Here is a 15,492-nt window from a genome sequence, read left to right on the forward strand (position 1 = left end):
TGGTACAATTGGAATCTCAAAAACGATTTTAATACACGACGCTAATCTCAGGAACTATTTTGGGATTTAACTCCATTAGAGAAATCTCGAGTAACATATTTAACTAAGTGAACAATTTTCTCCTTACTCCATAGAACATCTTGATTGAAGATGTCATTAATAGGTAATTTATTATTGAGTTTTATTGTTTTATCTTAAAAAATAGATACTAAAAATACTATTTAAAGTATTTTAAAAAAATTATTAAAATTATAAATTTTTTATATTTTTAATATATTAAATACATCAAAAACATTAAAAAATTTTATTATATTCTTAGAATATGTCCAATAGACACAAAATAGTTAAATCCTTTAAGATTTTATACTATTCAACATTTTCTAACCCATGTTTTCTTTTGATTTTACATAAATACTTGACTAGTATACGATGAAAATTACATTTTATAACAATTGAGAGACTAAAAATTAGATCACAAAAGAAAAAATTTGAAAAGGACTATTTCCTTTCAATTAGACGACCCAATTGATTAAATTAATATTAAATATGCAGACCAAAAGGCACCCCTCATTTTCTATCGACACCACCATAACATCAAGAAAGAAAATAACAAGTTGCCTAAAGATTAAAGAATGGCTAGAACTTCTTAATTCTAATTACTGCTCCAACCTTTCTTCCCTAAAATTCATGTATCATTTGTTATGGAGACAGGAAAATACATATGATGGAAACACCATCTTAATGATTCGAAATAAATGATCAAATAAACCGGAAGGGCAGAGGGGTAAGGTAATGGTAAAGCAATAAAAATGCATAAACAAATGTAAACAAAAAATAAACATAGGTGGATCATCAAAATTACCAAAATAGGACTTAACAATTCCACTCAAGGTATTTGATGTAAAACAGCAATAAACCAACTTAGTTTTAAGACAACAGAAAGAGAAAGCAACACACGACTATTTCAAAACTATTATTGTCCAAAGTCTCCTATTTCCCAGATAAATAGACTATATAACTAAGCAGTAGCACTGGTTTGCAAAAATGCTCTTCCAGGTTCACGGTTAGCCAATGGTCCATGGCACCCAAGAAGCTGCAAAAAAACCCATAAACAGGAACTTGTAAGTTAAAAGCCTACTTATCCACTAAAATAACTAAATAAAATAATCAAGGGAAAACAGAAAGCAAAATTTTTTCACAGAACATGCTCCTACTATATCCATGTATTTAGGAGATTTTTTATTAACATAAAACCAAGTTAACAATTTACTAAATGTTCCTAGTAAAAAAAAAAAAACCTGTATATGCTAGCCATTAGCAACACTATGTAACTCTTAACATGCCATTGATTACCTTTGCATTCACACCATCAGGCACAATCCTATTTTCCTGCTTAAACTTCAGATAGTCAGCTCGGCTGAACTTGGTGAATCCCCTGAGAAACATCAAAACCAAGATAGAGAGTTTATCAAAGAAAAATCACTATGATTATAAAATTTAACGTCAACAGAATTAAATGATTGGGGGAATCCGTAGTTTCCAATGTAACAAATACATACCACTTCCTGCTAATAATAATCTTCTGGCGACCAGGGAACTTGAACTTAGCACGGCGGAGAGCCTCCTGTGCGTGATGACTGTTACTGTCCTTGCAACGAACAGAAAGAAGGACCTGCCCAATGGCCACCCTAGCACATGTTCCCTGGGGCTTTCCAAATGCACCTCTCATTCCAGTTTGAAGCCTATCGGCTCCAGCACATGAAAGCATCTTGTTGATCCTAAGAACATGGAATGGATGAACCCTCACTCTCAAATGGAAAGCATCCTTTCCAGCAAACTTAGCCATATACTTGTTGCAGGCAATCCTAGCAGCTTCCAGTGCCTCACTTGAAACATTTTCCTTCTCCCAACTAACAAGGTGGACACAGAAGGGGAACTCATCCACACCCTTCTTCTTCATACCTACATCATAAATTCTGATCTTGGGATCAGGAACACCACGGCAAAACCGTGACTTGGGGTATGGCTTGTTTTTAATTTGTCGATAACACCTCGCAGGTCCTACATCATAAAACATTAACCATTAGAATCAGATTAATGATGGAAATGACCACAACACAAGTCATTAACCAAAAAATAACTTTCAAGAGACAAAAACAAACTATGTAAGTAAAATAAATTCAGATACAAGTCAAAGAACAATAAACAATTATAAAAGGAAACTAATATTAATACTAGAAATAAAGGCTTGTCCAGCAATCAGTGTACTGGACAAAAAATATCTGAACTATTTTAAATTCCTCTATGCGCCATGTACTGTTTTCATGATAACATGGGAATGGGAATATTTATTCATTGAATTGAATTAGCAATCTTACAATAAAGATAAAAATTTCATGGAATGACTACCTACCATGACCTAATAAGGGCATACTTTCAGCCAATGATTTTTGAAGGCATCAGAAAAGCAATTGAGATATTAAGGAAATGATAAAATCTAATAAAATACATTGGTATGCATCACATCACTACATGTTATACGGTCAATCCAATCCAACAAGTATTCAACATAAATCATTTATCATTCACCTACTTCAAACAAAAACCAAAACAAAACCAATCTCGCTAGAAGTACAAGTCAACTTACACCAAACTCCGAGTCAATTAACAAATCTATGAACCATTATATAATTCCCATTAGCAATTAGCAGTAAGCACAAATTCTCACTCAACATATTCCATTTCCCACAAGCGATCTAAAAGAGTTCCAATTTCTTTCATAAACAAACATAAAACCATCTAAAAAAAGTTGCAAAATTGTACAGAACACATAAACCCTAAATAAACATATCCAGATCGAAAAACAACAACAATAAAAAAAATCAAGAATTTAGAAATAGCAGAGATTCTATTGAAATGAGGAACGAAGAATTTGGCAGAGTTATTGATGCTTACTCCTCCCCATGGCTATGTCTCTCTCTCTCTCCCTCTCTTCACTGCACGCGTTGGGTTGAAGCTGTGCAGAAAGGAGGAAACCCTAATTTCAAGCGGTTTTAAAGTAGGGGGAGGCACTCGGCTTTGCAAGAAATCACACTCGAGAATGGGTTTATGTTTTGGGCCCAAGACCTTAAAGCCGTTTTATTTTTGAAGAAGGTTGAAAACAAGTCACCACCCGCTGACCAAAAATAAAAAACGTCACCACCCAAAGTTGACTATAAATTTTGAGTTTTGAAACTTCATTACATTTAATCCCAAAAATAATTAAAAAAATAAAAATAAAAACCTATTTTAACCTTTTTTAATTATTTTTCTTCATCTATTTTAACTTGGTTTGGTTGTTTCTCCCATTTTTCATGTTACCTCCTCCCATAACAAATACTGTGCAGGACAACACCAATTTTTTTTTTCCTTTCCTTTTTTCTTCTTCTTCTTCTCCTTTCTCCTGCATTTGCTGGCCAGCCAGCCTCAACTACCACTCAAAGTAAGATTCACGGCTTTCCTCGCATGAGTCACTACCACAAATTGCGGTTTGCCAAAACATCACTTATTACGGCATCTATCATTGCATCTCTTATGGTGTCATAATTCATCCATCCTATCAGATCTTGTTCTCTCATCTCACCGTACAATTTTTCCGTCATCTTTGATCGTCATTGTCGTCGGCCATTAGCTCGTCGTCATTCAAACCAATAACAGTTTTGAAATAAAATAAATTTTGATTAAAAAATATAAATTTTTAATCAATTTGCGGCAAATTTTTTAATATATGAATTTTTTAATTTAAAAATATTATATTTTTGAAATTTTACTTAGAATATGGAGACTAATGAAAAAATTGTTGGATGTGATTTCTTATTAAAAATAAAAAAAGAGAATTGTTTGGTGCAATTTTTAGTTTTTGAAAAAAAATTTAATAACAAAAATTGTAATATGTGAATAAAGAGAAAAATAATAGATGACTAATGGTGATACGAATTTGTATCAAGAAATAGAGAATTAAATTAGAGCGAATGGAAAAGAAATATCTAGAATTAGGGTCAAAGAAGAAAAATAGAGTTTCTAATTACATTATGTCTCTCTCACATTATTATATCATACTCCTATTTATAGTATAATTCTCTAATTGGGTTAGTCTAATATTAATCCTATCCCCTTATACTATAATGGCATTAAATTTGTAAAGTTATTTAAAATAAAATAATAACTTTTTATTAATAACTGATATTATTACTAGTTATATTATAATTTTTATTATTCTAAAAAAAAATAATGCATGAAACTATATGAGAAACTAAATATAATTTAGTGTTAATTCTATAATGATATTTAATTTGTAACGTTGATTTAAAGATATGTCACTTGTTGTTGATTTAAAGATATGTTATTTGTTATGTTAAATAAGATAGGATAAAAAGTTTGAAAGAATGGTGAAAATGGACATGAAACTCAGATACATAAGTTAAAAGTATATCAATTTAATCAAACAAGCTAATTTTATTTTCTTTAAAGTAGAATTATTAATATTTTTACAAAAATTTTGGGGGCCATGGCCCCTTGTCCACACAAAGCTCCGTCACTGTCAGTGAATCACCATGAAAATGTGGCAAAGTGTTCAATGAAAGTACCATTTTATATTGAATTAAATTAAATCATTAGTTTAAATTATATTCATTAAATTATAAATTAAAAATTTGTAATTTTTAATTTATTTGAATAAAATTGGATGAAATGAATAAATAAAATCAAATCATATCACAACATATCTCAGGTATACAGGAATGAATTTATTTTTGGCTTTATCTTGTATGCACAACACCTTAGATATGTACATCTATGCAGATATAATACATTTTGGGTGCACCCGGAATATATTTATTTTTAAAGTGTTACACATATTGAGTACACAATATTTCATTTCTGTGTTTATTTGTCTTATATCCTGTATATTCAAGATGTACAATAACAGTGTAAAAATATAAATACACTCAATAATACGTATATCGGTAAATAAAATATTTAGTTATTTATAAATAAAAAATCATTCAAATAATACTAATACTAAAAAGATATTTTTATTTTTTTAGTTAATCAATGGAGATAGTTATTTATATAACAAGTGTTTTGTTAGGATAACAAGTGCTCTGTTAGGATTACTTAAACGGAGCTTTTTTGCCATCAAAGTCTATAGTAGTCAACGTGATTTGGCACTTCCTCTATTCTTTTGTTCATCTAGTTGACCCTGCATGGCAAAAACTAGGATGAATAAAGACCAACCTGCAAAAGCTAGTGAGGAGAAAACAGAAGAGGTTATTTCTTGGAGGTAGAAGACATAGCCAAAGGTGTGAATGCTTGCAATAACAATTTTTATGGTAGAATTTTCGCTTCCAAAACATTCTCGATTGGAACAATAGAGAATGCCTTGAAGGCAACTTGGGAGAAGTCGGAGGGATTTAAGGTATGTGATATGGGGAGAACAAATTCCAGTTTTTCTTCTCGAATGAAGTAGATGTCATATGCATTGAACGTGGAGCACCGTGAATTTTCAAAGATTACGCGCTTCATGTCAAACTTTGGAGTAAAGAATGTAGCCCTGGTGGAAAGATCGTGACTAGCTTTTCAGTGTGGGTGCAATTTTGAAACTTGCCAGAGCCATTCAAAATACTAGAAGTAGCTCAAAAATTAGAGAAAATGATTGGTTCAGTGCTAGAAGTTGGATTATTTATGATGAAGGGTAGAGAAACAAGGATCATTAAAGCAAAATTCAGCATTAAAAAAAGTAGAAAAACCAAGGATAGTTTAACAATTGTTGACCCGAATAGAAAGGAGGTGGAGATTGACATTTGATATGAGAGACTTGGGATATGTTGTACTTATTGTGCTAGAATGGAACATGAGGCAAAACACTGCTACGAGTTGATGAAAGACATGGAGGCTAACAAAATTAAATAAGACAAAGTTGGAGAATGGGTGAAGGCTAGCCAAGTTGGGGTGCGTATACCAATGAAAGGAAAAAACAGCCACAACCAACCTAATTAGACTCAAAATAGTAATATTCAGAGAAAGAAGAAAGTTGTCTTGAGTTGCCTTCTGAAGGAATTTACTGGAAAAAAATATGAAAAAGAAAGTAGAGGAGAGAAAACAAAAGAACACATTGCTACACCAATAACCGCACTAGTTCAAACTAATGAAGATAGGTCTGAACAGATGGAGATTATTGTTATGGAGGAACCATTCCCTAAAGTCGCCCGAGAACAATACACACAGATTAATCTGAAGCAAAGCCCAATGATTAAAAAAAAAGTAAAAAGTGGAAGAGTCTAGTCAGACAATGACCATACTCAATAGAAACACAATCAGGATCAAAGAGGAGGTTAAGGCATGGGTTGATAGATAAGTCTCCGAAGAAGGAAAAATTGGAAGAGGAACAGTTAATAGAATTAATGATGGAGGGTGCTAGCTTGAAATTGCACCTAAGGCACCATGAGATCTTTAGTTTGAAATTGTCAGGATTTGAAGAGATTCCTGACAATCCACAACTTTAAAGGGATGTGTAAGTCCCACTCCTCCGAGATTGTTTTCATTAGTGAGGCAAAGAATCAATCTCGATAGATGAAAGTTAAGTTATTTTCATATGGCTATGGAAATTGGTATATTGTAGACCCGATGGAGGTGGTTGGTGATTTAGTCTTGGGATGGAAGGACACAATCAATGTCAACATCCAAAATAATGGTGACTACTTTATTGAAGCAAAAGTTCATGATATAAGAAAGAACGAGGTTTGGAGATTCATTGGAGTTTATTTAAATTGTTCAGATATTATCCAAGATTCTTAGTATGATGAGCTCTTTATTATTATTCGGTAGTTCTAAGGCAGAGTGATGATCATGGGTGATTTTAATGTTATAACCAGTCAAGCAGAGTAGGAGGGCAGTGACAAAAAATCAGAAACCTCCATTTTAGCATTTAATAACTTCATCAACCTTAATGAGTTATTGGATATTGGAATGGTGGGTCATTATTTCACATGGACAAACTAGAGACAAGGCGTATAGCTGGTGAAAGAGAGACTAGACCATGGACTAGTAGGAATGAACTGAAAAACTCAATATCCAAATGCAGTAATAAACAGGCTTTCAGAATCAGACTCAGAACATGCCCCTCTTCTATTAGAAACAAATCCTCAAACCTGGCGCAGTAAGAGAATGTTTAAATTCCAAGAACGTTGATGTTGTGAAAGAGAATTTAGATAAATTGTGGCAGAGGTCTGAAACTCCGAAGTAGAAGGGTCAGCAATGTTCTCATTGGCTGAAAAGCTAAAATGATGTAGACGCAGGTTGGTTCAGTGACATATTAACCAAAAATCTAACTCTAGAAGAGAAATCAAAGAGTTACATGCAGTTTTAGAGGACCTTCGGACAGGGAGAGTAAATGGAGGTGATGAGATGAATGACTCAAAAAAAAAAATTAGAATTGACACTTATTAAAGAAGAGAGCTACTAGCAAGAGAAATCTTGTGTCAAATGGCTCAAAGAGGGTGACCAGAATATAAGATTCTTTCATAAAAAATTTCAATCTAGAATTAGGCAAAATAGAATATGGAGATAGAGGCCGAAATGTTGAAATCGCCTTTAGTCCTAAAGAAATAAAAAGAGTCACAGAGGAGTATTTTCGGGATATTTTCAACTCCAATGAAGCAACAGACCCAAGTTAGTTTTTTGGTGGTTTAGAGCCTAAAGTTACAGTTTCCACAAACCGGAAGCTCCAAAGACCCGTATCTATAGAAGAAATCAAACGGGTCATATTTAGTGTTCATTCTCAAAGTGCTACAGGAGATGATGAATTCTCTGCGAATTTCTTCCATTCCTTTTGGGATATTATAGGGGTTTATGTGTTTAAAGTTATCAGAAGTTTCTTTCATAATAGCCGAATCCTAATAAGCTTTACCTACACTCATATATGTCTTATTCCTAAAGTTCTTGATGCTAGTACTATGAACCATGTGAGACCTATTAGCTTATTCTCTGTTATATACAAAATTATTTCTAAGGTCATGGTGTATAGACCGCAGAGCATTATATTATCTCTAATCATAGTACTTTTTTAAAGGAGAGACTTATTTCAGATAATATCCTTATTGCATATGAATGTACACATTATTTGAAAAATAAAATGAATGGTATGAATTCTGAAATGGCTATTAAATTTGATGAAGAAAAGCATATGACAAGGTTGAATGACAATTTATTTGGTTTATTATGAAAAAGCTGGATTTTGAATCAAAATGGATTAACTGAACAAAACAATTAGTAATGACTATTTATTATCTGTTGTTATGGAAGGACAACCTTTTGATTTTTTCAGACTAAATAGGGGTATCTGATGGAGCGATCCCCTATCTCCAAATCTTTTTCATCTTTGCACAGAGGGACTATCCTTTTTGCAATACAAGGTAGAGCAAAACAAGAAAATTCAAGGTGTTCAAGTTAATCGGAGATGCCTTGCTATTAATCACTTGCTTTTTTACAGACAATTCTATTCTTTTTTGTATAAGTTCAGCCGAGACAACTCAACGTATACTGGAACTCTTAGACGACTATGAGATTTTCAATGGACAAAAGGTGAATTTGGAAAAGTCTGCGATTTTCTTTAGCCATAACACCCCTCGGGCTACGGGCTACTAGATTCAGCATTGCTTAGAATCTTAACATTGATCATATAGGAGCCTAAAATAAATATCTGGGGATCCCCTATGTTGTTTAAAAATCCAAGAAAGCCACATTTAGAGCTATTAAACATAAAATTCACAAGAAACTATAGGACTAGAAAAGGAGCTTATTATCCTTAGGAGGAAGGCATACTTTATTGAGAGCAATTGGTGAAGCAACCTTAATTTACTCCCTATCTTGTTTCAGACTCCTGAATATATTACTAGATGAAATTCACAGAATGTTGTCCCAGTTTTGGTGGGGCCAGTGAGACACGAAAAGAAAAATGGTCTAAATTAAATGGGATATTATGATCAGACTTAAAAAAGGAGGGTGGGTTAGGAATCAAAGACTTACAGGAACAAAACCTAATTTTACTTGGCAAACAATGCTGGCGAATTGCTAAATATCCTAATTCAATACTAGCTAAAATCTTTAAAGACAAATATTTCAGATACAATGAAATCTTAAGAGCTGAGATGGGTAACATACCTTCTTGGAGCTGGCGCAGTATTTTGGAAGGGCGAAAAGTAGTAGAGAAAGGCTTAGTATGTGATACGAAAATTGATGATACAATATTCCGTAGAACTACCAGCAAGTGCACTGAGTTATATCAAGTAATAAAACTCATTCTGAGTGAGGTCGATCCCACAAGGATTAACAGATTAAGCAAGTAATAGTTAATTGATTATTCTAGTTAGATGGTTCAATTTTGAGTGATGATCAATTAAATAACAAGAAGTAAATGAAAGCAATAAAATGACAAGAATGTAAATGACAAGAATGTAAAGTGTTTGAAAAATTAAAGAGCAAGAAATGTAAAGTACGGCAAAGTAAAGTGTAAGAAATTAAAGTGCAAGAAAGTAAACAACCATAAAGTAAATAACAGAATTAAGAATAAAATGAACATTGGGATCAAGAGATATTACATTCTCAAGATCAACAATTCTCATCTCCACTTCAATCGTACAATCGTTGATCTCTTGAAAAATCATAAGTGATTGAATTCCAATTCCTTGGCAATTCAATCTCTCTTAACTTGAGCAATTGCCAATTTCTTGATCTAATTGTTTATTAGAAGAGATGAAGAGTGGTCTCTGATTTATAGCCACACAATTTCATGAATCAGGTTTTGGGATAATTATATGTCACGTATCAATCCCAAACCCAATTTCATAACCATTGTGAGAAAGAACTTCAATCATAATTCTATGATCCCTTTTTCAAGCTCACATAGAATTCAAATAGATTCAATTCCTCTTCCGATGAAATTTGAATCATTAAAATGAAGATCGAAGATCTTTTAAAGAAATAATAAAAGAAGAATTAAAGACGAAGAATGAAAATAAATTAATCCATTAAATTGCAATAGAGCTCTCTTTTCCAATGAAAAAAGTTAGAGACTCGTAACAAAAATATTTACTAATGTATGTGAAAGAAAATAGAAGAGGAGAAAGAGAATGAGGGTGAGAAGAAAGGGTCCAAAGACTCTCCTCCAAGGTGGTTCCTCTAAAATGATGAACTAAAACCTATTTATAAGATATCCTAAATTACAAATTCAAATGAAATTCAAAACAAATTACAATCAAATAAAAATTAACTACTTCTAGATGCTTCTTGTGGCCTTGATTGGCTGGCACTTGTGGGCTTGCTTGCATGATAATTGAACCAAGTTAAGCTCCAGGGGTGGCTTGTGAAATTGGGCGTTATTTCACACTAACGGTTCTCATTTTGGCGTTAACAACGCCTCTTTACATTTATGCTAGCTTGTGCACTTGTGCGTACGCATACTTCCAAAAAGTTTCAGCTCCAATATTGCAGGTGTTGTTTGAAGGTAACTTCCAGGGTGGTCTTGGCGTTGTCTTGAGGTAACTTTCCAACGCCCAAGACACACTCTAGGGAATTCTTTTGTGGCATGGGGCATTGTCTTGAGGTAACTCCCTTATTCTGGGTGTTGCCAATGCCAAGAACCTGCTCCAAGACTTGTCTTGGCAATGGCATTATTCCAAGGTAACTCCCCTTATATGGGCGTTGTCAACGCCCTCTGCTTTGTTGAGTACTTTTTGGGCTTAAAGATGTCTATTGTTTGTACCCTAATTTTATGCTCACTATGGACTATTGGAAAGCTATAAATGTCATATTTCTAACGCCACTGGAAGTGTATCATTTGGACGTCTGTAACTCAAGTTATGCTCCTTTGAAGAGGAAGAAGTCATGTTGGCAGGGTCGCTGGCGTTATTGTGGAATAACGCCCCTTATAATGGGTGTTGCCAGCGCCAGCTTCTGAGGCTCAAAATGGATGTCCACCCTATACTATTATACATTGTTAGAAAGATCTGGATGTCTAATTTTCAATGCCTTTAGAAGCGCATCATTTGAAACTCTATAACTCAAGTTAACTCCTTGGAAAGTGAAGATGTCAGCTGGCGTTACTACAGGTTGATGCTTTGCTCATCTTTGCATTTTCAGGGTGAATTTCACCCTCAGATTTAGTGTCCACCATGTAGTGCCATATATGGTTGAAAATCTCTAGATTCCTATTTTTCAATGCCACTAGAATCACCTCATTTAAAGTTTTGTAACTCAAGTCATCCTTGTTGGAGTATGAAGAGGTTAAGGTTGCAAATCCTCTTTAAATTTCTCTTTGTAGTTGGCGTTGTCTTGGATAACGCCCCTTCTCCTTGGTGTTACCTTAGATAACACCCCTTATCATGATTCATTGGTCATGGCCATGCTTTCAAAAGCATGGCCTAAGGTTCCAAAGCATATCCAAGTTTTAAAGCGCGTCCAAAATCTTCTTTTTTCTTCTTTTTGAGCTTGTTTTGTGCTTTTTGCATCTTTTCCTACTATTTTCTACAAAATTCATCAAATCAAAGAGATCAAAGCAATATATGACTTAAGCACAAAAACACTCAATAATTGAACATTATGAATAGATTTTTGAAATGAAAAAGTATAGAAAAACACCACATGATGTGCACGCATCTGAATGAAGGATAGGCTCTGGTATGTCAGTTAACATCACCTAAGACCCTTGTTGCCGCCACCGATGTTGTTTACTATTCCATCATCAACTGTTCTGAATCAAAGAAACTAGACTCTTCTCTGTGTCAAGGATCTGATGAATCCAGATGGAAGCTGAAAACAGTCTTTGATTGAGTCAACCTTTAACGCTAATGTTAGCTCCAAAATTTTGTCAATATAACTAGCAAAAGATGATGATGAAATTGGTTGGATTTGGTCCAAATCAGGAACATTTGAGGTTAACTCAGGTTACAAAATTGCCTACTCTTTCTACTATCTACCAGTTTTCCAAAGCCCACAACCCTTTCAGAATCACAAAATTTGGGAAAGTGTACGAAAAATGAAAATACTTTACAATATATATATATTTTTTGTGAAAGTGCCTACATGAGAAGCTTCCGGTGATGAGGCTAATCAGGTTATTGCACAACAGATTTTTCAGCCACACCTACTGCTTGCCCACACTTCCTACTCAGGAAAGAATGCATCTTCTACTGTCTCTTTCAATGTCCTCTTTCTGGTTCTATTTGGGGCTTAAGCTTGATTAGTGAAGCTGTGTGAAAAGCCAACGCAGATTCCTTCCTCCAATGGTTTCAGAGAGCTTGTGTGATCTTGGATTCGAGCGTTGATGGCCATCAGTTGAATAACCTTCTTACAGTCCTTTGTTGGAATGGTTGGAGGGCCAAAAACTGCTGTCTTTGAAAAGAAAATGAGCTCTGCAGACCAAGTAGTTCGAGACTCCCACAAGCTAGTGAATGAGAAGATGCAGGAAGCCAACCTTACATGAATGTATATGAACCCTTTTCTCCTACCTAATTTAATCTTAGTTACGATATTTCTGTCTCTTTATTTTATTCTTCTTTCTTTACTTTTTAAATGTTTGTGTCACTTGTGTTGGTGACCAATTAAAAGGTCTACTTTCTTCATTATATCCAATTTTAGAACCATTGTTATGTTCAAAATTTAATAAATAATATTTATCTTTGGAAAAAAAATGAATATTTTAAAATTTTTAAATAATTTTCAAGAGGAATAATTGTATAAATTAAAATATTAGTTTTAAATTTTAAAACAATCAAACACCTCTTATCTTAAAAAAATATTTTTATCTTTTTAAAATTAATTACAAAATTATATTATTTTTTAATTAAATTAATTTTTTAATTCAAATTAAATACATTTAATATTAAAAGATATTTTAGTCTTCTAAAATTAATCTTAAAAAATATTTTTATCTTTTAAATTTTTATTTTTTATTTTTGTCATAATTTTATAATAATTTGTAAAATAAATTCAAATTAAAATAATTAAATAAAAAAAAATTTAGCCCAAATAAAATTTTAATGTTCATTCTTCTCTTTCTTCTTAATTACAGAATACTAAAATTTTATATATAATTTTTTTTAATTAAAGAATATTAAAATTCTATATTACTTTAGAGTATCAAATCTGCTGTAAACATGTATTGCTTTTTTAATTAAGACTTAAAATAGAAAAATGCGAATAAAGTACAATTATTTATTTATTTGAGGGAAGAAAAGAAAGGATAATGTTATTGGGTAAACGCTCTTTAATTTTCTTATTGGGTTTAAGATAATGTTTTTCATCGTTATTGACACTGTGTGTATTCTTTGAATGTAGACGATAGCAAAACACAATACTAAGGATCCAATTTGCATGCCACAAATCAGAGTGTCAGTTTTTACTCAAATCGGACCCTTAAATTTGAGCGTAACAAGATACGCTTCAAACAAAAAGGACGACCACATTGAGTGGATGAAAATCCAATGGTGAAAAATCTGTGCTAAATTTGAGCCTCATATTTGATCCCCTTGTCAAATTGACGAACAAAAATGCTTCCATCGAAAATCGGACGATAAGAGAGTGGTCCACAAAACTGAGCCTTAGATTTGTAGTCATGACCACGTGTCACGCATGCACCTAAAGGAGGGATTAATGGCATTAACCGACGCTCCTCTCTTTCTTCTCTTCTCCTTCGTTCCTCTGAACTTTATTTCTTTAATTCTCAGCAACTCAACTTTTTTCTACCACTGAAATTCTAACATTTCACTAATCCAAAAAATACAATGGCTAAAAAAATTTAAAAAAAGTTGATAATCTTAAATGAGAAAGTTTAGGGGCTAGCAGATTTTGAAATTTTTAGTCATCAATTAGTCATCAATTATGTTTTTAATGGTGTGTGATTATATTTAATGGTGTAGAATCATTCAATTTTCTTTTGATGGTTAAGTGCTGACCAAAATTTAATAAAATACTGACTTTTTAGCACTCCTCATCTTGAATTTCACATTGTTAATTATTTTAGTTACTCTAATTAAGTAAGTATTTTTTTTAAAATATAAATATAAAAATAATAATAATTCTGATTTAGTGTTATTTATAGTAAATAAACGATAGTATTAACATAATATTTCCGTAGATAATTGTTAGTTTTACATGTATATGTATGTTTACGATGTTAGTTAGTTTACGTGAATAATAATCTTTTGTATGTGAATAAAAATTAGTATTATATTTGTTATGATATAATTAGATTTATTAATTATATTTGTTAGTAGAATGGGTAATTGAAATTTAGTTTGTTGGTTAAAATTATTGATGACACTTGATTTTAGAATTTTTGGTAGTTTTTATTTAGTGTTAGTGTCATAATGAATTAATTAAGCAATATTAATAATTAGAAAAAAAGATAAATTGACTTCTGATTTTTCAGTCTGCAGACATTTAAGTCCTTAAGTATTTAAAAATACATTTAATTTCTTGACCTCTTTAAACTTGACATATCGATTTCTAAGTCTAATTTGTCCAATTTTAAAAATTTTCTTATGTGTGCATCTGTATCAACCAGGTCAATACAATGGGAGTCACGCTTAATTTTTCCGTTGAGTCTGACAGACCCAAGTGAACATGAGGGATCAATATATCTAGATTTTGAAAAGATTAGGAACTTAAATGTATTTTCAAATCCTCAAAAATTTAAATATCTACAGATTAAAAGGTCAATTACCTATTTATCTTTTTCTCTAATAATTAAATTAATAGAATTTAGTTTGTGGATAATTAGATTAATTATTTTAAATTGTATGAGAATATAAATTAGAATTTTTAGTTTAATGTATAAATTATATTTGTAATAAAATAGATAGCGATTTGAACTAATTATTGCCATAATCTAAATAATTAAGTTATTGGAGATAATTATTAATTAAGTTTTGTGTTGAAATATAATTAAAATTGATTTAGTGGATAATTTTATTACTTATGAACTCAAGTTTAGTAGAGAGGTTACATTATTTTTTATTAACGTTTAAGTAAATTTAATGTTAATTATAAGTGTTTTAATTTATATATGATTAATTAAATAAGACAATTTGAGTTATTATTTGTTTATATTTTGTAGGATATAAAAATTTTGAGATGTGTCCACACGAATTTATTGAATTCTTACAATCCGATTGTCGAGCCTCTTGTGCGGGTCATTGAATTTTATTATGTATCCTAAATTGGAGTGATCCAAAATCAATCGACTTTAGTAACAACTTTAATAGAAAGATAGCACCCAAATATTCATACATTCCATCTTCCAATTGACAAGTATATCGTTACATTAGAAGATATAACTCTAATCCTAAGTATTTCGATAAATAATCTTCTCGTAGTAGGAATAACTATAATTAGTAAGAAGGCCATAAAAACTAAATGCTTATATCAATTTGACTAACCAAAAAAGTTTTGAAATGT

General features: G+C 32.0%; 1 protein-coding gene across 1 annotated transcript; it reads right to left on the reverse strand.

Moving 5' to 3' along the window:
- Positions 1-824: 824 nt before the first annotated feature.
- On the reverse strand, positions 825-3,133 carry LOC130941619 (60S ribosomal protein L10-like). Its single transcript, XM_057870178.1, has 4 exons — positions 2,956-3,133; positions 1,560-2,061; positions 1,354-1,435; positions 825-1,093 (listed from the first exon to the last, which is right to left on the reverse strand). The coding sequence occupies exons 1-4, from the start codon at positions 2,963-2,965 to the stop codon at positions 1,019-1,021; spliced, it is 669 nt and encodes a 222-aa protein (XP_057726161.1). The 5' UTR covers positions 2,966-3,133; the 3' UTR covers positions 825-1,018.
- Between the last annotated feature and the right edge of the window lie 12,359 nt (positions 3,134-15,492).

The sequence above is a fragment of the Arachis stenosperma genome, chromosome 7, assembly GCF_014773155.1.
Source record: "Arachis stenosperma cultivar V10309 chromosome 7, arast.V10309.gnm1.PFL2, whole genome shotgun sequence".
NCBI classification, from domain to species: domain Eukaryota; kingdom Viridiplantae; phylum Streptophyta; class Magnoliopsida; order Fabales; family Fabaceae; genus Arachis; species Arachis stenosperma.

Coding starts and splice junctions, on each gene's coding strand:
- LOC130941619 (XM_057870178.1), bottom strand. Junction 1,436..1,559: donor ATTATTATTAGCAGGAAGTG/GTATGTATTTGT, acceptor GATGTTTCTCAG/GGGATTCACCAAGTTCAGCC. Junction 1,094..1,353: donor CTGATGGTGTGAATGCAAAG/GTAATCAATGGC, acceptor GTTTTTTTGCAG/CTTCTTGGGTGCCATGGACC.